The 26,228-nt window shown below is 37.4% G+C and overlaps 1 protein-coding gene across 11 annotated transcripts in view; it reads left to right on the forward strand.

Annotated features, from left to right (window-relative positions):
• LOC140731838 (general transcription factor II-I-like) overlaps positions 1–26,228 on the forward strand; it is a 160,804-nt gene that overhangs the window by 43,995 nt on the left and 90,581 nt on the right. For all 11 annotated transcript variants that reach the window (XM_073053731.1, XM_073053732.1, XM_073053728.1 and 8 more), the window contains 7 exons: positions 5,631–5,814; positions 6,874–6,902; positions 10,553–10,604; positions 13,301–13,350; positions 16,470–16,541; positions 19,539–19,604; positions 25,139–25,204. In XM_073053731.1, the coding sequence (XP_072909832.1) occupies positions 5,631–5,814; positions 6,874–6,902; positions 10,553–10,604; positions 13,301–13,350; positions 16,470–16,541; positions 19,539–19,604; positions 25,139–25,204 (519 nt within the window). The remainder of the gene's footprint in view (positions 1–5,630; positions 5,815–6,873; positions 6,903–10,552; positions 10,605–13,300; positions 13,351–16,469; positions 16,542–19,538; positions 19,605–25,138; positions 25,205–26,228) is intronic.

Consider the following 26,228-nt stretch of genomic DNA (forward strand, 5'->3'; position numbering starts at 1 on the left):
TCTCGGAAAGTTTTCTTGGTCTTCCAGACCTCAACTTGACCTCCACCGTTCCTGTTAGCTGCCATTTCTTAATTACATTACGAACTGAGGAAACGGCTACCTGAAAATGCTTTGCTATCTTCTTTTAGCCTTCTCTTGCTTTGTGGGCATCAATTATTTTAATTTTCAGAGTGCTAGGCAGCTGCTTAGAGGAGCCCATGGCTTCTGATTGTTGGGACAAGGGTTGAAGAGTCAGGGTATTTATAAAGCCTTGAAATTTGCATCATCTGGCCTTTCCAAATGATAATTGTGAACAAGCCATAGCCCTAACAAGCTAATTAAGGTCTGAGACCTTGGTAAAAGTTATCCGAGAGCTCAAAATTCTTGGGGTGCCCAAACTTTTGCATGGTGCTCCTTTACTTTTTTTCAATCTAAAATTGTACAAAACAAAAATAATAGACTAATCTTGCTTAAAATGTTGAAAAGAATGTTTCATCTTTAAATTTATGGCTTTTGGAAATCAGTTCATCTTCTACTCACTTAACTATTCACAGTAACAGACATTTTTACCGGGGTGTCCAAACTTTTGCATGCCACTGTATGTCGCTGGACCAGATGGTGTACACCATAGTGTTTTGGAAGAATTGGCTAAAGAGATTGTGGAGACATTATTAATCTTTAAAAGAATCACTAGATTCTGGAATGGTTCTGGGAGATAAGATAATTGCAAATGTCACTCCAGTCCTCAAGAAGGGAGTGAGGTAGAAGAAGAGAAACTATAGGCCAGTTAGTCTGACTTCAGGGGTTGGGAAGATGTTGGAGTCGATTATTAAGGATGAAGAGGAATTTCTTTAGCCAGAGAGTGGTAAATCTGTGGGATTCTTGGCCTCTACAGCTGCCTGTGGAATAGTCTTTTATGTATATTTCAGGCAGAGATTGATAAATTCTTGATTGGTTAGAGCATGAAGGGATATGGGAAGAGGGCAGGAGATTGGGGCTGAGAGGAACATTGGATCAGCCATGATGAAATGGCGGGGCGGACATGATGGGTCCAATGGCCTAATTCTGATTCTATATCTTACAGTATTATGGAGAATGGGGAAAGAGAGGTGTCAGAAATCGACCATGTAAATTAGTTAATGAAACTGATGTACTCAGCATGGGTGCAGGAAGCAGCACCAATGTAGTTGTCAGTATAGTGTAGGAAGAGTTAAAACCCCAGGACCTGACAGGGTATTCCCTCGGACCTTGAAGGAGACGAGTGTTGAAATTGCAGGGGCCCTGGCAGATATATTTCAAATGTCGGTATCTATGGGTGCCAGAGGATTGGAGGATAGCTCATTTTGTTCTGTTGTTTAAAAAAAGCTCTAAAAGTAATCCGGGAAATTATAGGTGGGTAAGTTTGATGTTGGTAGTAGGTAAATTATTGGAAGGAGTACTAAGAGATAGGATCTACAGGTATTTAGATAGACAATTAGGGAGAGTCAGCATGGTTTTGTGCATGGTAGGTCATGTTTAACAAATCTATTAGAGTTTTTCGAGGAGGTTACAAGGAAAGTGGATGGAAGGAAGGCAGTGGATGTTGTCTACATGGACTTCAGTAAGGCCTTTGACAAGGTCCCACATGGGAGGTTAGTTAGGAAGATTTGGTCACTTGGTATACATGGTGAGGTAGTAAATTGGATTAGACATTGGCTCAATGAGAGAGTGGTAGTGCAGGATTGCTTCTCTGAGTGGAGGCTTGTGACTAGTGGTGTGCCACAGGGATCAGTGCTGGGTCCATTGTTATTTGTCATCTAGGCATTCAATGTCTGTAGTGAGATGCTGAAGATGTTCTATAGGTCAGGTGTGGAGAGCGCCCTCTTCTTTGTGGTGGCGTGTTGGGGAGGAAGCATTAAGAAGAGGGACGCCTCACGTCTTAATAAGCTGGTAAGGAAGGTGGGCTTTGTCGTGGGCAAAGTACTGGAGAGTTTAACATCGGTAGCTGAGCGAAGGGCGCTGAGTAGGCTACGGTCAATTATGGAAAACTCTGAACATCCTCTACATAGCACCATCCAGAGACAGAGAAGCAGTTTCAGCGACAGGTTACTATCGATGCAATGCTCCTCAGACAGGATGAAGAGGTCAATACTCCCCAATGCCATTAGACTTTACAATTCAACCGCCAGGACTTAAGAACTTTTTAAAAGCTATTATAAATGCTTTTTGAGATATTGATTTAGATGCATATCATATTGTATGTAATTAGTTTTGCTACAACAAGTGTATGGGACATTGGAAAAAAAGTTGAATTTCCCCATGGGGATGAATAAAGTATCTATCTATCTATCAGTGATCTGGATGATAATGTGGTAAATTCGATCAGCAAATTTGCTGATGATACAAAGGTTGGAGGTGTAGTGGACAGTGAGGAAGGTTTTCAAAGCTTGCAGAGGGATCTGGACCAGCTGGAAAAATGGGCTGAAAAAGGGCAGATGGCGTTTAATACAGACAAGTGTGAGGTATTGCACTTTGGAAGGAAAAACCAAGGTAGAACATACAAGGTAAATGGTAGGGCACTGAGGAGTGCAGTAGAACAGAGAGATCTAAGAATACAGATACAAAATTCCCTAAAAGTGGTGTCACAGGTAGATAGGGTAGTAAAGAGAGCTTTTGGTACGTTGGCCTTTATAAATCAAAGTATTGAGTATAAGAGTTGGAATGTTATGGTGAGGTTGTATAAGGCATTGATGAGCCGAATTTGGAGTATTGTGTGCAGTTTTGGTCACCGAATTACGGGCAGGTTATTAACAAGGTTGAAAGAGTGCAGAGAAGGTTTACAAGGATGTTGCCGGGACTTGAGAAACTGAGTTCCAGAGAAAGGTTGAATAAGTCAGGCCTTTATTCCCTGGAGTATAGAAGAATGAGGGGAGATTTGATAGAGGTGTGTAAAATTATGATGGGTATAGATAAAGTGAATGTAAGCAGACTTTTTCCACTGGGGCTAGGGGAGAAAAAAAACAGAGAACATGGGTTAAGGGTGAAGGGGGAAAAGTTTAAAGGGAACATTGGTGGGGGGCTTCTTCACACAGAGTGGTGGGAGTGTGGAATGAGCTGCCGGATGAAGTGGTAAATGCGGACTCACTTTTAACATTTAAGAAAAACTTGGACAGGTACATGGATGAGAGATGTATGGAGGGATATGGTTCAGCTGCAGGTCAGTGGGACTAGGCAGAAAAATGGTTTGGCACAGCCAAAAAGGGCCAAAAGGCCTGTTTCTGTGCTGTAATGTTCTATGGTTCTAAGAGTTGGGGAGTAATACTGATAAGGGCCTGGAATATGGACAAAGGAGAGATTGTTGAGGGTGAGGACCAGTTCCGCCAGATCGAGGAGAGAACTGAAGAGACGGAGGAATGTACGGTTGTCTCACAAATAGTGAAAGCTTGTGGGCAGTATAAGAGGAAGGATAGGCAGGTGATAAAAGAAGGGATGTGCTCAGACTGATGGTTTGGGATTTGCCTTTTTTGATGCAAGGAGTATTATGAACAAAGCGGATGAGCTTAGAGTGTGGATCAGTACTTGGAACTATGATGTTGTGGCCATTACAGATACTTGGATTGCTTAGGGGCAGAAATGGCTACTTAGTGGCAGGCTTTGGATGTTTCAGAAAGGACAGGGAGGGGGGCAAAAGAGGTGGGAGCTTGGCACTGCTGAGCAGAGGTAGTGTCATGGCTGCAGAAAAGGAGGAAGTCATGGAGTCCCTGTGGGTGGAAGTTAGAAACAGGATGGAGTCAATAATTCTATTGGATTTTTTTTATATAGACCACCCAATAGTAACAGGGACATCGAAGAGCAAATAGGAAGATAGATTTTGGAACAGTGCAATAATAACAGGGTTGTTGTGATGGGAGATTTTAATTTCCCTGATATCAATTGGCATCTCCCAAGAGCAAGGGATTTAGTTGGGGTGGAGTTTGTTAGGTGTGTTCAGGGAAGGTTTCCTGACACATTATGTAGATAAACCCACAGGAGGAGAGGCTGTACTTGATCTGGTATTGGGAAATGAACCTGGTCAGGTGTCAGGTCTCTTAGTGGGAGAGCATTTTGAAGAGGGTGATCACAATTCTATCTCCTTTACTGTAGCATTGGAGAGAGATAGGAACAGACAAGTTAGGATGACACAAAGCTTGGGGGTGTTGTGGATAGTGTGGAGGGCTATCGGAGGTTACAGCAGGACATTGATAGGATGCAAAATTGGGCTGAGAAGTGGCAGATGGCATTCAACCCAAATAAGTGTGAGATGGTTCATCTTGGTAGCTGAAATATGATTGCAGAATATAGTATTAATGGTAAGGCTCTTGGCAAGGTGGAGGGATCTTGGGGTCCGAGTCCATAGGACACTCAAAGCTGCTCTGCAGGTTGTATGGTTAAGAAGGCATATGGTGTATTGGCCTTCATCAACCGTGGGACTGATTTCAAGAGCCGAGAGGTAAAGTTGCAGCTGTATAGGACCTTGGTCAGAGCTGACTTGGAGTACTGTGCTCAGTTCTGATCACCTCACTACAGGAAGGATGTGGAAACTATAGAAAAGGTGCAGAGGATGATTTCAAGAATGTGGCTTGGATTGGGGGGCATGCCTTATGACAATAGGTTGAGTGAACTTGTCCTTTTCTCCTTGGAGTGTTGGAGGATGAGAGGTGACCTGATAGAGGTGTATAAGGTGATGAGAGGCATTGATTGTATGGATAGTCAGAGGCTTTTCCCTAGGGCTGAAATGGCTAGCATGAGAGGGCACAGTTTTAAGGTGCTTGGAAGTAAGTATAGGGGTCAGTTTTTTTTCCGCAGAGTGGTGAGTGCATGGAATGGGCTGCTGACGACTGTGGTGCAGGTGGATACAATAGGGTCTTTTAAGATAGGTACATGGAGCTTATAAAAATTGAGGGCTATGGGTAACTTTAGCTAATTTCTAAAGTAAGTCCATGTTCGGCACAGCATTGTGGGCCGAAGGGCCTGTATTGTGCTGTAGGTTTTCTGTGTTTCTAGAGGAGCTGGTTAGGTCAGTTGTCCAGAAAGAAGCGGAGAGCTTTAAGGACTTTATGATGGGGGAATAAACATGTCTATGGACTGGACATTCATAGTGAAAATGAGGCAATCGGGAGCAGGGAGCTTGTAGTCATTGAAGTGATGGAGAGTGATTATCTTTGGAAACTTTTTACTCAACTCAAGCTTCTAATGGTTCATGTTATCCTGCTGATATATAAAGACGGAATGCAAGTCAGTCAGTTGTTACATTAACAACATTTATAATAAAAAAAAAATGCCTGGAAAGGTTTAAGAGGGAAATGAGACTTGCTTGTTTTGTGTGGCCCATTTGGGCTGAAGGGCCAATTTCTGTGCTGTATGGCTCTTAGTGTGATTTGATTAACCCATCCATGGTATTTGATAAATGCTTATTATGTGGATTCCAGGTGGCATTATTTCAAAAGAAGTTCTGTTAAACTAGGAAAAAATGTTCGTTGGATAATAGTATTTGAAAGTGATTGCCTCATTGTTTAACACACTGAGCCTAGCTACCTTTCAAGCTGGCATTGTGTTCACAGCCCTGTATATTTCAGTGCTACAATATTCTTAACTTGTTTCTAACTTCTAATTCATTTATTCCTCAATTTTAGGAAAAGCGCTTGGGAAACCTGCTCCAATTCCTGTGCCTTATGAGAAGATCTTTAAGGACCCTGCTGCTTTAGCAATACACGGATTGCCTGATGGTGTATGTTTTAAGCATCCGTCAAAATATGACCCTATAACATTGAAAAAAATTCTGGAGCAAAAGTCAAAAATCATATTTACAATTAAAAGGTAAACTTTATCATGGAGATTAATTTTTAAGCAAAAGTTAATGTTTTGCCTCAAATACTAAATTAAGTATGTAGTGATTTGAATTCGGCAGCAACATAGTACATGCTGCACTAAAAAGAAATTTGTCTACCAATTGAAGTTGCTATATAAAGCATTCCCTACATGTGCATACACTCTAGCTTATTCATAACCTCTTGAGAACAAATGCAATTAGAAAACTGCAGAGTAGTTGTAGTACCTTGATTGTAGTACTCTGATCAAATCCAGATGCTGACAAGAGGAAGAAAATGCACAAATTAAAAATTTGAAGTTTGACATCTACACTTTAAGTTTATTCCAAATGCCAGTAATTATTTAAAGTCAAGAGGTTTCCTCATTTGTGATGCTTTAGTGCTTCTGGTGATTTCATGATTTTTAAATTTGTGCACATGTAGGGAATGCTTTACAACTTTTTAAATCAATTTCATCATTACAATAACTTGTGATACTTTGGGTCTACTTGAGCCTAGTGGTGTAATAGGCGTGTGTGGATCGCAAAACTGAAATAATTTTATAAAGGATTACTTGCGGAATTACTTTTCATTGTGCATGTTACCCATTCTGTCCCTTTTCATGAATTATTCTGCATAGTTCATGCTGTCTGGGAGAGCAATAATGATAAAACCTGAAGTGCATGGCAAATTTATGAAGACATTCTGTGTTGCGATATCTGCAATTTCGGAAAGTACAGTTGTTAGAAGACTAATTTGAATTTCTTCAGCAAATTCAACATTTGAAGTCCATACTGTTGAAAGTTGCCCTTACTATATCATTAGCCAAGGCTGAATGATTTAACTTGTTATTCATTTCATTTTTGAGGAAAAAAATGTGTCCCAGATTTATTTGTGTAAATTTTTGTATGTTTTACTTCTTTGCCTGATAGTTGAAATAGATGTTGTAGAAAACATTCTAATTATCCATAATATCTTTGTATTCAATAAAATGTGAAAGTGAGCTGTTGAATTATTTGAAAATTTTACATGGTTATCATTAATGTGTAATTACTTTCTTCTAATCCAGGCCTTTTCTGGACACTGCCATTCATCATTGTAAGTTGCATATGCATATAACCTAGCCTGCAATTTTTTTAAAGATAAAGCTGATACAGTTGTAGTGAATATATAATTTGGTAGTTTAAATATGCATTGATTATAAATATTTCCATGAAGTTCCTCATGATCACCTAGTCAACAAATTAAAGTCAATATTTGCTATTTTTCACTATTTTCTAAGAGGTTGAAGAAAATATGTTGTGTAATGAAATAATGATGAGCTTGCAATATGTGAGAAATGTATAATCATGATCTTCATGTTAGCTTTTAAGACTTGTTGCTCAGGATGCAAGGCTGAGTGTACTAACTGGCTAGGTAAGTTATCTTAATAGAAGATTAACTGAAAAGGCCAGGTTGTAGTTGAATATCTGAAGCAGGCACTTGCATTGCAATCCAACTTTTTGAAGGATATATTGAATGGACGTGAGCGACGTTGTACGATACTGCTCCATTTTCCCCAACAGGTTTCTTAAAAAATAAATTGTTTAAGTATTGTGGATATAGGGTATACATTGTATGAATCTTAGATTTTAAATATAAAGCACTTACGCAGTCTTTCAACAAACAAACTGTTGCAGGAAATTAGGTCGGGTAGCATCTGTGTTGGGACATGGATAGTCATCATTTTGGATCAATGTGGTTACTGAGTCCAAACTGAAAAACTGCTGCCCACTTCTCTCCAGAAATGCTGCCTGACCCACTAAGTTCTTCCAGCAGTTTGTTGCTCCCATCCCAATTCCAGTAATCGTATTTGTCTCTATGCAGTTTATCAGTTTGTCATTCAAATTATGATGGCTAATTTGGTAGTTATTAATCGTTGCAATTGTAGCATTCTTTCCACTTAACTATGTCCCTTCAAAGACTGCTAGGAATTGTCTTTCTGTGGAGCAGCATGGAAAAAGGACTCAAAGTAGTTAGCATGGATTTCAAAGCAATTAATGTCAGAATTGAAAAATCTTATGTGCTCAAAGCTTTTTAAAAAAAAATATAATAGCTAATTTATATATTTGTCATTGACATGCTAAGCTCCCAGGTATTATTGTAGTTTGCATTGATTTGTGGGATAAAACATCCTATAATAAGTGGTTTCTATTCTAAAATATTGCCATCGCTACATTCATGCATATATAACCATGCAAAGAAAAATCTATCTTTTCTGAAAGTAGCCCTGAAGGCTGAATAGCACACATTACAGGATAGCATAGGTTTTTATGCACAAACATTTCCCTGACTATGGTAGCTATTTTGGCAGATTTGAGACTTGACAAACAATTTAAGTAACTAAGTTGCTTTAATACGAAAATTTGATATTCCCTTAAAAGATAATGTTCGTTTATGCACACAATAAGCTAGGTAAAGATTCAATATCTAGTGTTCGTGAGCTTGGCTGTTTCAGTTAGATTCATTTTATGTCTGAATTGTAGTAAGTCTAAAATTTTTCATTGGCGTAATATATGCTCAGCTTCTTCACAGGGAGGATATTTCTGTCATTAAAAAATACACATCTTTGTGATGGTTAGAATACTCAGTGCAGTATGGAACCATAGTTTATTGAAACAATCTAATGGCAATTGCTGTTACTCATGCACTAGTGGTACAACTACAGTCGGCCCTCCTTATCTGCAAATTCCGCATCCGCAAATTCAACCAACTGCAAATCGCGAAAACCAGGAAGTGCTCTTCCAGCACTTGTTCAAGCATGTACAGACTTTTTTTCCTGTCATTATTCCCTAAACAATGCAGTATAACAACTATTTTACATAGCATTTACATTGTATTAGGTATTATAAGTAATCTAAAGATGATTTGAAGTATACGGGAGGATGTGTGTGGGTTATTGTGAATCGGGATTGAAAAAAATCGGAAGTTCTCTTACTAAGTAAGTCGGAACAGATACATCCGGTATTATTTAGCGTCAGTTAGTCAAACGTTTGCATTTGTATATAGTATATATTTTACCTTTCTATGCATATAAAACACTTAAGAACGTATGTTTCAGCGCCGGGCTCGGGAAGTTCCCGAGTTCGATCTAATGACAGATCGCTATTGAGTGCGCTCTCCACTGTGCCGGGTTCATGTGGAGGATCAAAACCCCAAAACCCAATAATTAAACCACTGTGTTGCTTAGTAATAATTGTAGCTTTCATCAGGGCAGGGCCTTTCTCACTTTATCCCTTAAAATTGTTCCTATCGTTGACCGACTGCAGCCTAATGCTTTTCCAATGACCGATGGCATTTCACCTCTTTCCGATTACTTTATTATTTCCACTTTATTTTCAATCGTTATTGTGATTATTTTTGTGAACAGAAACACTGCGGATTCAGATCTCAGCCGCTGGGTCCTAATGTCCACCGCACTGAGACTGGTTAAATATGGTCTGGGGTTCTGCTGGGTCCTAAGGTCCACCACATTGAGACAGGTTGAATAAGGGACTTGAGCATCCGCAAATTTTGGTATCTGCGAGGGGTCCCGGAACCAATCCCTCATGGATAAGGAGGGCCGACTGTACTAACAAATAAACAGGTGGATGTTTCAATCTACCCTAAAGATACAGGTCAACCACCTCACAAATGATTGAAAGTTGCCTTGCATGTATGTTGGATATAAATAGCTAATGGAGAAAAGCAAACTCCTTTTGGAATGGCCAGTAGAGTGTTATGCAACTTGTACCTGATGCACTAAACAGTCTCCTATGTCATGATGAGTATAAAAGCAAGCAAGGTGAATAAATATAAATTGTGAAGTGGCATAATACAGCAAATTATTATGTAGTAGAAGTTTTAAAAAAAAAGGTACATATGGACAAACTAAATACCCCTTGTGTGGGATACTTTATATTGACAATGTCATACTGTCAGTTCATAGCCAAGCTTTAAAACTCATGCAAATCAAACCTGGTGACTAGAGTGCTGTAAATTAGTTGCACTGACTGTATAAGGTTAATCTTTCCTCCATGCTTAGCAGTTGTTTTAAGTCATTTTGGTTTTTTGTACTCTAGTTCTGTTATATCACCCCCCCACCCCCAGTTCAGCTGTTTGCTCTTCTACATAATATGAAATATCCAACTTGCCAACATTGGCAAGTACATTTATCAATCGATGTTCTCTAGTATTTGAACATCAAATATCCTGTTTAAATTTTTATTCCTTTAGGTATCAGATGTTGAAGATTTGAAAAAAAAACTTAATGTTTATGCCTATAAACTGTATACTGAAGATTTAACCTAGCCTGCTTGTTATGTAAGAATAAATTGCAATCTCCCATAATTTGCGGCTGGGTAAAATTTCACTTTCAAACTATCACCAGCTTTTCCAGCTTTAGATTTTTTCCAGTTTGAATAATCCTGTTTATTCAAAGACAATGAATTGAAATTACCAGTTTCATGGAAGATCCTAATGAACATGAAATGAACTGCTAGATTTTTTTATTTCCTTTATGAAAGGGCTAATCTTTTGTTCATCTATTGTAATTGGCTTTAGTATACAAATCCAGCATGAAATAAAAGGCATAAAGTTCTTGGGCATTGTCTTTCAGCTATACGAAAAAGAGTTAAAGGCCTCTAGATCTTTTGACATGAATGTTGAATTAGAGATTGTTTTCCAAGCAAGTCACTCATTTAGAGATTAACATTTCTATTTTTCTTTAGTGGAAACAAAGCGACCAACTGGGAAGGAGAACGCACAGATGCCCCCTGGGGGGTAGGTTGGTCTTTCTGTCCTTGCAGTACTTAAAACTTTAATGATTTATCTCAAACTCAGTATAATCTGCAAAAATTCATAGTCTATATTTGTCTCATTTGGGTGTACAAGGTATGGTATTTATATTTTCAGTTGTAGGTCAGTCTGTACATTCTTTCAGAATATTTGTGTGGGTATTTCCTTTTGAAGGTACTCTTCCATATCTGCAGAAAGTTTTTTTAAAAAAAGTAGAAATTCTTGTATTTATTTACTAAAACCTTCACTGTGATTTAGATCCATTATTCTGAAGCTTTGCTTTATGTTTGCCTGTCTACTCCATCTGCTATAACCTCTTACTAGTTTTGGTGTCTCTTTGTGTACTTTTGTGATTTTCCCCATTCCCTCACCTATGTTTCTTTTTCCCCACTTACTTGCCTTGTTAACGTACTTACTATGACACAGTATACCATTTGGTGCATTAAGACATGCTGACTTCAAACAGAGCAATCCCATCCTATTCTTCTATTCTACCCTGCCCTTATTTCCCTGTAGCAACTTCCCTTTGATTCTTTTACTAATTATTTACACTGGGAGTAACTTACAGTGGGCAATCTTTGGTATACTGGAGAAAACTGGAGCACTGAGTAGAAACCTACATAGTCATAGAAAGAATGCATAAGCTCTGCATCAACTGCACTGCAGGGTAGGATTCAGCTTGCATTGCTGAAGACCATTGTGCTAATTTCTTATTATCCGTAATATTTTTTTGCTGTCTTTCAGTCTCTTGAATCCATGTTGCCAAAAGGCCAGTGTAATGTTTGTCTTCCTACTGAGTTTGTATTTATTCATGTTCAATAATACCCAGATTATTTTATTGTTTGTCATATTGTCCATATTGAAATGAATGAGCTCAGTTTTCACATTAGTTAAAGTTTAATTAGCATTCAACCATGCATAAATACAGCTGAATGAAACAGTGTTCCTTTGAGGCCCAGGTGCAAAATGTACACAGCACAAGGTGCACACAGCACGCTCAAGATAGCAAGCAAGTATACAGTTATGCAAAAAACATGTATAACCCAAGTCTCTGAGTGACATGCCCTGCAAATTGATGGTGCAGTTGCCGGCAGCCTCCAGATGAACACATGCATGAAGTCTAGTTTGCCGTTCCACTGATCGAACACTGGAGGGTAGCACCCACATGAGAGGCCAGCCCACAACCAAGTATGGATGCTGAGCTATATTGCCTCTGCTGTCTTCTTTCCCGACTGTAGCAGCAGGCAAGCCCATGGCCTGAGGCCTAGTCCTTGCTACAAGCAAGACCATGCAGCTCCCCCAGCTGTCGTGCCAACAAACAAGGGAAACCGTCCTGTGGCATTTTACAATATCAATGTCCAACATTAGTCGTCAGTTTCCACCTTCTGCACGTATGTGCACTCATTCATCATAGTATACTTTATTGTCTATTTTTGGATACATCTAAGTAATCAAAAATGTAGATTTTAAATAGTTGAAGCATCCACTTTGAAAGTACCCTTTTTGATTTTACTGATTTCTACCTTTAAACCAGTCCAATACCAATGAAGATACATTTTTGTCTTCCCTTGTCCTTATTTTATATAACAACCTTTGTTTAGGCATTTTGGGACTGTTGCAGAATTAAAATAATTTTAGGAAACTAGTAGCAATATATCCTGATCTATAGCAACCTCAGATGCCCAAGTTTCTGGACTACATCAGCTTTTAGTTCTATTATTTTTCTTAGTAAGAAGGTTTATCAGAATCAGGTTTATTATCACTGACATTTGTCATGAAATTTGTTGCTTTGCGGCTCCTCTTACTCCAAAATACTATTCCTTTATTAATATTAGTTCCATTAACTGCCTTTAGACCTTTACCTTTGCATTGCTTCTGCCACATTGTGACTTTTGCTATGAAAACAGGAAGATGATTACTTTTTAGTCATATTTGTTTTCCTTATTTATACCTTTTGTCTCTGCCACTGAATAAAAAGTTATTTCTGGCTCTTTAACTTTGTTTTAAAAGAAAGAAATATGGTAACTACAGAGATCGTTGGTGTCATTTTCTAATCTCGACAGCTGAGGTGCATTGTTTGCAGGCATTCCCTATTGATAGTGAAAACTACCTCTGTGGAGGAGATCACTGTTTGGATAGTCTCAGCTGGGACTCTCCACTACTGAGAATTGCTTGCTGTTGAATTCGAAAATCACCAATACCATCTTTGACTAGTTTATGAATTTTAAGTGGTGTGACTTTATCATGCTGCCTGTAATGAGCAAACTTTCTGCATCAGCTTGCATTTGATGCACTACTCTTTTGTGCTTTGGTATAGATAGAGAAGATATGATATAGGAATAATAGAAAGCTAGAATTCTTCCACATATATGGCCAGAAGCCAGTGGGAGAGTGGGTTACAGTGAATTATGTTTTCTGGAGGGAAGAGTTGGGATGATTGACAAAAACTGATGCTGGGCTAAATAGCCTTCTGTATTTTAATATTGTGTTCATTTATTCTAAAAACAATCCATTTAGAATTGTAACATGGTATAGTATCTAAAGTTAAACCTGAGTTGACCTCCAGTAAAGGAAAAGAGAGAAAGAGAGATTATTGGAAAATAACTTGCTTTTCTGCACTTGCCGAAAAGGAATAACAAACCATGGCAAAAGTGAATATATTTGAATGTTCTATTTTGTAGCTTTGTTCCAGTTAAGGTGAAAACTGAGCCATGTGATGATAACCAACCGAGTAAGTGTTACTTTCTAAAATTACATTTGCTTTTAATTAAAGAAAAAATATGGCTGTTGATGTATTTTTCATAGTCCTTATTTATGTTTTTAGTAAAGTTTTGTGTTTTCTACTTGCATTAGATTAATTATAAAATTAATGACGTAGTGATGGTTTTATCATTGAGGGGGTAAAAATATTGTAAAGTTATTGAGAATAGAATAAGTTACACTATATTGTATGATTCTTTCAGAGCAAGAATAACCATAATTTAATTGATCTGCTTGTTGCGTAGTTCTAGGGTTAATGTTATTAGAATTTTTTTTGAAAGTCTAGAGATGCTGGATATCTGAAAATTAACAAATATTTTTTGGGAAGTGCTCAGAGCTCAGGCTGCATCTCTGAAGAGACGGGATGTTTTTTTCGCCCTTTTTAGCAAGGAAGGTCACCAAAAAGAAATATGAATAATGTTCCTTTCTTCAAATATTTGAGCTTTTGAGTATTCTGGCCAGCTTTTGCTTTGTCAATAAAGTTAACCATCATTGGATAAAGGAATGTGACCATGATAGTACCAGGTACTCCAGATGTAATGGGATATGAACTTGGGGATGTCTTTGCATTCTCATATTTTCTTTTCTAATTCATTTAGGTATGTATAGTCTTTATGATTTGCATTATTTGTGAGTCAGGTGATATTGGGGTTGGGAAGTATCTCAAAGTGAGCAGCCTCAGCTTTTACTTGCTCTTCATCCAAGTTGTTGACACAATTTGTAATCAGTTAAACATTCTTCCTAAAGATACCCTTATAATTAGGGATGCCAACCAGGAAATGACCTAATGTTTGCTGTATTTATGTAGTATAGCACCTTCTGAAAAACTTCATGAAGCAGGAGCCTGCTCAATCAATTAATCTATACCAACTCTCAATTATTTCCATTTCCCCATAACCTAGTCACTCATTTGCCCATTAATCCACTCAGATTCTACCTCAACTTTACATGACAAAACCAAAAGGCTATTCAAGCTTTAGGTTACTTGTTTGTTTTCCCTTTCATTGTTTTGTTGACTCATTTGATATATGTTGTAACTTTTTGTTGCTATGTCTCCAATACCTATTACTAGCATATCCCCTACTATAGTCATATCATATTAACTGGTCCTTGTTTTCAATTTCCCTCTCTTGAATAGTGGAGTTACATTTGCTACCTTGAATGTCTGTTGCACATCTCTAATATTTTTTGACTCAGAATATTAAAGTCTTGTGGACCTGACATTAGAGTTGAACAACTTCAGATAATCAATGTTTCCAGTACTTTTAGTTCAGATTTGCAGCATTCCCACCACAATTTTTTTGGTAATTTCAGATAATTATTCAGCATTTATAACTCCTGTAGACTTCTGTTATTGGGAAATAACAAATATTTAAAAAGACAAGGCAGGAAGCTATAGGACAGATAGTTTAACAGAAGCTATTACTGAAGACGTTATAGAGCACTTAGAAGATTCAAAGCAATTAAGCAAACTCAAAAGATTTGTGAGAGGAAAATCATCTTTGACCAATTTATTGTAGTTTTTTTAAGAAGTAACTAGTACTATAGATTGTGTTTAATTCACAAGGTTAATATGCAGGTAATATAAGGAATTAAAAAGTTAACTTATTTATTGCTAGGGGGTAGTTATGGTCTTCTAAATTAATAAGGATGTTAATGTGTTGGAAGATGTTCAGCGATTACTGGACTGATTATTGGAGTGGGTGGGCTGTCCTATGAAGAAAGGTTAATCAGCTATGGTTTTATCAGCTGGAGCTTAGAGAGCAATTTGAATGAATGTTTATGATCCCAGTGGAAATGATGTAAAGATAGTTCCACTTGAAGGAGATCTGGAATTGAGTCAGTGTTTAAAAATGAATTGCTCATTTAAAAATGGATGAGGCAAATTTTTTTTTCTCTCAATGGATCATGAGAGTTCACCTTTGGAACTCTTCCCCAAGATATTCAAAGATTCCATTAACATCTCACTTTTATTCATGGGTAAATAATTTCTTGATGCAAAAGAATATGGTGGATAGACAGAAGCGTAGAGTTGAGGTTATGTTCTGATCACTCACAGTCTTTTTGAATGACAGGAAAGGATTGGTGCTGAGTGATCTGAGTGTTGCTAATTCATAGATTTGTATACCTTTAAAACTTCAATTGATCAGGTTATTAGTTTCTTACACCCTTAATAAAGGCAGTGTAGTTATGACACTCTTTTAAAGTAGAGATTAGGCGATCTGATGAGTATCGAAGTTTTGAGGGGCAGTGAGTGAGTTGGTGATTAAAGGGGAATAAAGGAAAAGCTTATGGTCTTTTGCAGATTGTGTTGTCAGAATTTGAAATCCTCTTCTAAAACTGATGTTTGCAGCATTTTTCAGCATAATTTTTCAAAAGGAAAGTGGAAAATAATGCAAAAAGATGAAAAACTGAGGACCGGGCTACTAGCTGTCATAGCGAATGTGTTATTGCAACTTCTTTTGCGCCACCATGTCTACAACTGCTTAGATCAATTTGCAAGAGGAGTGATATTTAAATAAGCATTAAATTAGATAATGAAAATAATCATGTAACCTTAACACTGCACACTGCTCTTAAAATTAACTGTAAATTGTAAACTGCTTGTGGTCAAATTTTAATGACTGCATCGCTGGGTGATTTACGTACTCTTTGTGCTTTGATTTAGGGATGGAAAGAACTAATATTGTAATCAAAAGTTTCATGTGTTAAATGCAATTGTATTCCTGTCAAGATTGATATACTGAAAGATATGTGTCCATGATATTTTAAATTGAAGACTAGATAAACAACTTGTAGAACTACTATAAGTAATTCAAGTGTAGCTTGTACTGTTACTTTTTTTTCATCTATATGTCTGTATTGCGGTATGATTTCTGATGATGAGACCAATGGGATTAGTTCTGATCTATTACACTCATTCCTTAGAATCACTTCAAAATAATTAATACATTCATCCTTTGCTTCTGATATCTGAATAGCTTGCTAACTGTTGATCTCTTGAGGGTAATAAATGAAAATATCTTCATTCTCTACTTTTACTCTAAATTTCTCCTGATTCTCAATAGAATTTGTCAAAATGTTTTTCAGGTACTTCAATTGAATCAATTCCAATCAAAGCTGAAGCAGAAGATCCAGATTATTATCGATACAGTGTTCAAGGTAATGTAGAAACCGTACTCCATAAAAGATGTATAGTTTTAAGCCTTGGCATGTTATAAGAAAGTTCAGCATGTTTTTAATCAATCTCATTAAAACATGATGAATGTCAGTCACTTCAATTTAAAAAAAACTTGCCATTTTTAACATTGTTTTCTACTGATGGGTTTTTACACATTTTAAAACTTTTCTAAAACTTGACCACACATTTTTTGGCAGGCACGGTCCATTACATAATTCAAGTAACTCCAAATTTTCAACAGCATATTTTACACAAAGTTCAAGAGTATAAAAGTGTGTAGATAAAGGGATTTACAAAAGTAGAGAGGTTTAGCTTGCAATGGTGCAGAACGTTGGAGGAATTATGCGGAAGAGAGGCAAATAAGCTCTGGACAAGTGAAAGAGGTGAGGACAGTGGTCTCCAACCTCTGGGCTGCGGACCGATACTGGGCCGCGGAGCACGCAGGGGTGCAGCGGTAGGCGGAACGCATCCAGCACATCTTCAAGAAAAAAAACAAAATAAATAAGCTAATTGATTAGGTACTGCCCAGCATGTAAATGTTGGCCCAGAAATTAGCTTGTTTATTTCGGCTTTTTTCTTAAAGATGTGCTGGGTGCGTTCTGCCTACTTCTGCACCCCCTGCATGCTTTGCGCGTGGCCCGGAGATTGGGGACCATTGGGTTAGAGCACACATTACAAAATACTGTTTGGCTTGTGAGAACGCAGATTAAGTGGAAGGTAAAACAAATAGAATGTATTTGGTGAATAAGTCTTCACAGTCCTCTTGGGTAGAGAGCTTGAAAGTTCACTACCCACTGGCTGAAGAAGTTTCTTGTATTTGATCTGAAAGTAATTCCTAATTTGGAGACTATAATCCTTTGGTTTTAGGCAGTTTGGCAAAAGAAAGCATTATTCCTGCATTGATCCCACTGTAGCTATATTGTAAAAAAAATACATTTCAAGATTCAAAAACTTTATTGTCATTCTAACAGTACATTAGTTCTGCAGGGCAGAATGAGACTGTGTTTCCCAGGAGCAGTGCAATCATAACATAACAAATGCAACACTAAATAATAAACATAACAATAAATAGTAAAACACAACAGCCACATATCAGTTAAAAACAAGTTATAAGTGTCCAGTGCAAGTTAAAAGTGTCCAAAGCAGAGTCAGGTAGAGCAGCTATTTAGCAGTCTGACTGACTGTGGGAGGAAGCTGTTTAGTAGCCTTGTGGTTTTAGTTTTGATGCTCCTGTAACGTTTACCTGATGGCAGAAGAACAAACAGTTCATGGAGAGGGTGTGAGGGGTCTTTAATGATGTACCGTGCCTTCTGGAGGCATCCAGAAGCATTGGAGCATTGTTCCTAATGCTAGAATTTGAGTCCAATCTGTTTATTCTTTCATCAGACAATTTTGCTCTTCTCCTAAGATCAGTCTGGAGAAATTTTATTACATTCCCTTGTGTTGTAACTGCAGCAAAGGTACTAACCACTACCCTCAGGACTTGGGTGATGTTACATTACCAAATTTCTAGACTATTGAATGTAACTCCTTGATAATTGCCAAGCTAACTGAAAGATGAAAGTGCTCTTGCTGTATATCCATGTTCCTGACTCTTGGTCACCCTGTACGTACCTCTCGGTATATATCCAGCCCACATCCTGGCTTCTGGCCAAATGACTTTCACTGTGCTTTAGATTGAGTGAGCCAAATTAAGAATTATAAGGGTTTCTGAACAATTGGATACAGTTGTATATAATTGCCCCGTTCTGTTTAACAACCTTTTGTGTGGCACTTTTGATAGTTCAAACACACCTTTACCTATTTTTTTTATAATCAACTTCAAAACAAACTTCTGACCTGTTAACCTATAACTTACATTCATTACAAAGAGGAGAAAATCTGCAAGAAATCCAAGCAACACACACAAAATGTTGGAGGAACTCAGCAGGCCAGGCTGCATCCATGGAGAAGAGTAAACGTTGGACATTTTGGGCGGAGACCCTTCATCAGCATCAGTATTTTGTGTGTGTTGCTATTCATTACAGATGATTTTCATTTCATAGATTAATGTTGACTGCTCAATTATATAAATTTCTGATTGTTCTGTTAACATTTCCTTAATATCTTCTAGCATTTTCCCTGCCACTTGTGTAAAGCCAGCTAATCTGCAATTAATCATTTTTTCCCTCTTGTGTTCTTTAGTGGAGTTAGATTTGCTCTGTTTCAGTCAGTGGGAACCTATCTAGAAGGAATGGAGTTTTGAAAATGCAGTCAATGTTTCTGCTATCTCCATAGCAATCTCCGTTAAGACCCATGAAGTATCCCCAGTCCATTAACTTTATTTTGGTAATAAAGTGCAGTCCAATTGTTCTTATGTCTCTAGGAGGTTTTTGTGTCCATTTGATGAAGTTGTCAAATAGAAATTGGGAGGGATCGTTATTTGGAATAGCTTCAGTTTCGTGAAGGGTCCTTCATAATACTTCTAGTTTTTAAAATAAATTTAACTCTTCCAATTTTGAATCCTTATGATTTAATTTTTACTGAACCACGTTTATTAAATCATTCAGGTTAATGTTATTGATATGCTCATGATTTTTAAATTTTCTATTTTTGGGTTTTCTTGACCTTTCCCCACAAAAGCAAGATATATAATAACATTTATTTGTACCTTGGAAGTCTAAAAGTGTACTTGCAAGTTGAAGATCACTTGGCCTGTATTAGGAAATGCTGCATGGCATGAGATTTCAAAATAAATAATAACGTGAAATGTTCTGTAAAGGTTAGTTTAAAAACTTGTGTTAATCTAAGTTTAATCTTAATTTCAAAATATAGATGTTTGGGCAATACTTGAGACCTTTGAATTGTGTGTCTGTGTTTTTATAGAGCTACCTGATTATTTCTGTTTGTGTGTCAAGGTTGCACACTACATCTTCAAAGAAATTGCTTAAACATTGTAATTGGCAATGGAGGTGCTAAAATGATGCTTTTCATGGCAGGGCCAGGTGTGACGACTTCAGATGTTATTGATACTGCAAGACCTTCCCATTCAAAGTCTTTTAAAGGTATTTTTTCCACCAAGTAGTTTTGCATTGATTGTACAGTTTTCATGGCTAATTTGATTGCTGTTATTTTGGGTGGGAAGCTTTAGCAATGTTTTATTGTCAAAATTAAGTATTTGGTACTGCTTTCTTCCATCTTTTGGGGCAAGGTGAAATTATTTTGCATGATAGTATTCTGCTTTCATCTAAACTATGTCTTCAAGAAGTTTAAGTACAACTTGTGGAAGGCCATCAGGATAGCAAAGTGGCAGTTCTTTATGAAAGTTGGATGCATGACATGTGTGGCAGGATTTGCATGCTATTACTTAATATAAGGCAACACTTTACATTATAAGTAGCAGTGATGCTTCATTCCCCAATGAGCTCAACAGCTTTCATGCATGCTTAGAAATGGAGAGCAACCCTACACCTATGTGAATCCACACACCATCTGTTGAACCTATGATCTGTCATGGAGGCTGATGTTGAACATTCTTCAAGGGTCTGAATGCTCATAAAGTGCCTGGCCCTGATGGTGTACCTGGCTGGGTACTGCAGGCCTTTGTTCAAGGACATCTAGAACTTCTCACTCTTGTAGTCTGAGGTTCTGAACTGCTTTAAGACACCATTCATACCAGTCCAAGAAGAGCAGAGTAAACTGCCTCAGTGACAATCAGTTGGTTCATATCTACTGTTATGAACTGCTTTGAGAGGTTGGTTACGTCCAGAGTTAATTCCTACCTGAGCAAGGATAGAGACCCGCTGCAGTTCACCTGCCTCCGCAATATACAGTGGACACAATCTTGCTGGCTTTTCACTCTGCTTTGGAGCACCCAGAACATGTGCCAGAATGCTGTTAATTATAGCTCATTGTTCAAATCCACCATCCCCTCAATATTAATCACCAAACTTCTAAACCTGGGCTTCTGTGTCTCCCTCTGAAACTGGAGCCTTGACTTCAACAGCTCAAGTGCCATCTATAAATTTGTAGGTAACACCATTGTTTTTGCTAAACTCAATAGATGGCAGTGAGGATGTGCAGAAGATAGATTGGTTGGTTGAGTGGTTTCACATCAACAACCTTGTACTTGCAAGACGAGGGAATTGATTCTGGACTCCAGGAAGAAGAAATTGGGAGAGCGCACCTTACTCCTCACTGAGGGCTTATTAGTGGAAAGGGTCAGCAGGTTTAAATTCCTGGGTGTCAGCATCTCAGCTTTATCCTGAGCCCAACACATTGATGGAATTATGAAGAAGGCATGTCTTCAGCTCATTAATTAATTCATTAATATTGTGCGTGTGTGGAGCAAGGACAACAACGGAGTTGTAGGGTTAAAGTTTTGTTGAGTCACGTTGGCCACAGTACACGCTTGGTTACTTACAATGTGGGAGCAATGAACCGGCCCCATTGAGACAAAGGTGCACACTTGAAAGCCCACACAGAGAGGGCTTTCTGTGAGAGGAAGCACAGTTAATTCATTATACGATCCAGTGTGATTCATTTAGAACTTTGAGTTTTGGTATGTTACCAAAGACTTGGACCATACTATGCAGGACCTGCCCTCTTTTCGTTGCTACCATTGTGAAGGAAGTACAGGAGCTTGAAAACCCATATTCAGTAATTCAAAAACAGCTTCTTTCCCCTCCCCTGACAATCAGATACTGCACAGTCCCTGAAGATGACGTTTGTATTCCTGTTTTTTTTTTTTTTTTTACAATATTTGCAATTTATAGTAATTTCTTTGAACTATACTGTAGCTGCAGAACAACAAATTTCACATGATCAAAGTTAGTGCTATTTCTGATTTAGACTGTTTCAAAGGAAAAATGAAAGATTCATTGCATTTTCTTTCAAAGCATTAGAAGATATTTTGCTTTTGTAGCTGGTATTTAATTTGGCATTTCAAACTGTCCCCATGCCTCTTATTTAAAATGACCAGTTTTGTTTAAATTCATTCATGGTTATATCATCTTTACTTGTGTAACTTCTGAATATCCAGGTAGTGAACATCCACTGAGTCTCCTTTATCTATCTTACAGTCTACTTAGAGAATTCCAATCTGTTTGTCATAAGGAAACCATGTGCTTCCAAATACTCTGAAATTTAATCCTGATGATGGATTCTTAAAATCTTACCAACTATTGAATATAGGCCAGTTAGCCTGACATTTCTTGTCGTTTGTCTCCTTCCCTGCTTAGAATGGAGTGACATCAGTGATTTCCAGTGCTTTGATGCCATTCTTGCCACTACTGAGTTGTGAAAGATCAGAACTAATGCCTGCACAGTTTCTTCAGCTACTACTTTCAGAACCCTGGTGTGCAGTCCATCTGGTCCAAGTATTCACCTTCAGATCTTGCAACTTCTCAGTCAGCTCTTTAGTAATAGTGACTTCACTCACTTCTGGTCCCTGACTCTTACATTTTTGGCATGTTACTTGAGCCTTTTACAATGAAGATTGAGGCAAATGACTTACTCAATTTGTTCACAATTTTTTTGTTTTGTCCAGTGTCATTTTACAATGTCTACTCTTGCTTCTCTTCTTACCTGTAGCTATATTATTGGCTAGCTCAGTGGTTCTTAATGTGGATGTCATACTGGATTTTGTAAGGGCCTACAACTTAAAAAAAAACTGAAGGCAACAGGAGTTTCTGAATGAGCCATAAATTTACTGTTTTAATATATAAATAAAAAGAAATGTATATGTAACTTAATTGGAACCCTGAGTAAAGTGAATGGGAAAATATGCAAGATGGTGCAAATGATGCAGCAAAACAGCTTAGCCTGTCAGCCGTTACTTCTGCTCCTGGTTGACCACACACAAATCATTGTTCACATCTTGTATGATGGCCCACTGAGCCCTGCTCAACATCCATTTCAAATCACAAACTGCAGATTGGCAGGACTGTCCCAAGGCCAATCAGCAAGTACGTAGCAGGAGACTGTTTTCCTTCTACTGACCTGTGCGTGTTATAATAATAAAACGTGACTTGAAGGCTGCAGTTGGGCCATCTGCCAGAAATAGCTAAACTGCAGAGGCGAGAATATGTGAAGTCTATCACTGCATCACTATCTACCACTACAGTTTCTATTAAACGTCTGATACTTAACCATATTTTGAAGGGAAGTTCAATTTGCTTTTCTTGGTGTGTTCATGTTCTTTATTGCCACCTAAAATTTACACATTCAAATAGCATTTAATAAATTTTACTGACCAAATTATATTATTTAAAAAAATACTGCCTAAAGAGTTTTAATTTTACATGTATGTTCAATATTGACACTTTTTCACTTGAGATTATACTTGTAATTCTTCATTTATTTATTTTCTATAGAACCTACTCACACAATTGCATTGTTGTTACTAAATCTCATCCTATGAGATTTCAAACTTAATTGTAAAAGCTACCAGGCCACATTATATAGATGAATCATTGATTCTGCCTGCAGTTTCTTTTGTAATTTCTACTGTTATGAATCAGAGTGTATATGAAACTATTCAAGCCATCCAATTGAATAACTCATCAGTGTCAGAGTATTGATGAAATGTCAGACAATATGGAAAAACAACTATTATACAACTGCAAGTTAAGAAGTCTATCCTTGAAATTGATGAAAACACATTATGTGATAATGAAGCCCTTCTGATGACATACTAGTTTTTTTGATTAGGTCAGTGAGGGAATACTTTTTGCCCAAAAGCTTAAAATAGATTTTTGAAGAAGTCAAGCTATTTCTTGGAAAACAATATTCCACTGGAAAATATAATGGCTTGTTCAACTGATGGTACTGCTTTGAAGGTAGGAAGATACGAGAACTCATTTCTCATTTTAAAAAAATGCTGTGTCATCCACTGTCTGCATGCTGACATAAATATTGGCTATATATTAGAATAATTAGTGCAGTCCTATCAGAACAGTTCCCTGCTTCTAATACTGGTGCCAGTGACTCTCAAATTCAAACCTATTTCTTCCACACCAAACTTTGAGCCATATAGTTAAACATTAATTTTAACCTGTGCAAATTTTCACATGGCTTTGGTAGCAGTCCAGAGATTATTTAATTTTGGTCCTGCTTTTTAAATTGGTCCCCAAACTCTTTCCTTGTTCCAAAGCTTCATTATTTTTCTACTGGAGGTACATGCTCAGTAAATGTGTTGTTGAGTGGTAGCACAGAATTGAGGAAAGAATGACCAACTCCTACTCCTTCTGTGTCTTGATTGAATTTACTTGGTTGTGTTGTGCCATTGGTTTTGAAAATTTGCAGTTTCTCTTATCTTGCTCAATCACACTAGATGGTGCTGTGGTGCTTGTGGTGAAATTCTTGAGCTGGAAATTTCAGTTGCACTGAAATATTTCAACTCCATATCTACAATGTAAAAGCATAAAAATTATTGGATTGGAGGTTAAGGAAATTGAAAATGTTGCTGACAATCAAGTTTGGATCCAATGATTCTGATGTGTTGGTGGGTAAAGGAATATAGCCAGAGCAGGATGCTGGAAGTATTTTGAGAAATTGCTGATGAGTAGTTCACGATGTGATGTGCCCACTTTTCATAGGAAATAGTGCTTCACAGTTTGTTCTGATTCATTTGTTTCTATTGCCAAAATTTTAAAAGCTGATTTGTTTTAAGATGATGAATAGTTATCCGAATGCTAGCTAATGACCCTAGCGATCTGTTTGGAAAAACGAGTTTAGTGCTGCTCTGTTTTGTCCCTTTTTGTATTACACACTCACCTTTCATCCATTCCATAGTCCCACTTTTGTGCAATCTCAACATACTGTAGATTATGATTTGCAGCAATTTTTCTTTATGTTAAGATTCTGGTGGAAGACCAATACTTCGCGTTGTGGATGGTATTTTGGGTGAATAATATGATAGGCTGCAAGGGTCAAGAGAAATGGAGAATAAAAGGAAGGCAAAGCAGCAGCAGGAGTTAGTAATAGTTGTCACTCATCCTGCAGATTTGTTTGGATTGCACATTTATTTGTGATTTTTAAATACATGACGATGATGGAATGGCGCACACAGTCAAAACAAATAAGAATGATTGGAGGCTGTAATAGGTTTTATTGTGTGTAACATTTCATTGTTGATGACTGACTTTGATTTAGACAGAAGTACAAATAATTAATTAGACAGTATAGAAAATAGAGGATGCAATGAATAAACAGTAGTGTACTATGGAATTTTGCAATTCAATGTTTTGGATCGAGGATGAAGATTAATAGGAAACACCAAAACACTCCATAAATTTGCAGATTTTTAACTTACTCATGTCTATTCCAACCAATAGTTTATAAAACATTATCTTTTTTCAATTTTGAGTTATCCTCTTCATTTCTCCAAAAGTTTAATTTTCAAAAAGCCGCATCATTTCAGTCCTATGCAATTAACACATTGTATTGCATATACTTGCAGATGATTTAGTATTTTCTGTTCACTTGGCATGATGCACAAAACTTTAGAGTGGATCTACACATCCATTTAAAATGGCATTGTACATTAAGGAGTACAAAAATATATTCAAAAGTAATTCAAAGTATCATCTGCCAACAGGAGGAGAGTTGCCAAATGAAGCCAATGCATCAAGTGAAGAGACTGAAGAGGAGTTTACGGCAGATGGTACGAAGTGGACTTTTGATTTAAGCCCCCTCAGAACTTTAAATTAGTGTGTCACAGTCCCAGAGAAGTAACAACACATTAATGCAGAAATTTTTGAACTGGCAATGTAGTTAACTTTTGAAGCATAGAAATAAAAGTGCAAGTTTTTACATCAGTAAGTTGCTATAAAACTTTGGGTGATCAGTAGACTACTGTATTCATAGTAGTTTGATTTATTGAAAGGTACAAAATTTGTGGGCTGCTTAGTTTGATTCATTGACATTTTTCAGGTGAACTTCAGGTTATTTTTCTGATGTCTTGGTAAGGTCTTGGTGAGATTGGTGTTTCAAGTATGTGCATCTGGAATTACTGGTTATTATGGGGCTTGACGAGCTCTAAGTTCATGAAGTTTTCCTCACTGACATACAGATGGCCCTCATTATCCGCGAATTCAACCAACCGCGGATCGGGAAAACCTGGAAGTACTCTCCCCAGCACTTGTTGTTTGAGCATGTACAGACTTTTTTTTCTTGTCATTATTCCCTAAATAATACAGTATAACATAATATTTTACATTGGGTATTATAAGTAATCTAGAAATGACTTAAAAGTACAGACATTCCCCAGGTTATGAATGAGTTCCATTCCTGAGTCCGTCTTTAAGTCGGATTTGAAGTCGGAACAGGTACCTCCAGTATTATTTAGCGTCAGTCAAATGTTTTTCTTAGTATATAGTACATATTTTACCTTCCTATGCATATAAAACACTTGAGAAACATACGTATTTCAATAATTAAACCACTGCGTTGCTTAGTAATAATTGTAGCTTTCCTTGGGGCAGGGCCTTTCGCATACTCCATTAAAATTGTTCCGATTGTTGACCGACTGTAGCCTAACGCTTTTTCAATGACTGATGGTATTTCACCTCTTTCCGATCGCTTTATTACTTCCACCTTATTTTCAATCGTGATTGTAATTATTTTCGTGAACAGAAGCACTGCGGATTCAGAGCTGTGCCGCCAGGTCCTAATGTCCACCACTCTGA

This window comes from Hemitrygon akajei, chromosome 8 (genome assembly GCF_048418815.1).
Source record: "Hemitrygon akajei chromosome 8, sHemAka1.3, whole genome shotgun sequence".
NCBI classification, from domain to species: Eukaryota; Metazoa; Chordata; class Chondrichthyes; order Myliobatiformes; family Dasyatidae; genus Hemitrygon; species Hemitrygon akajei.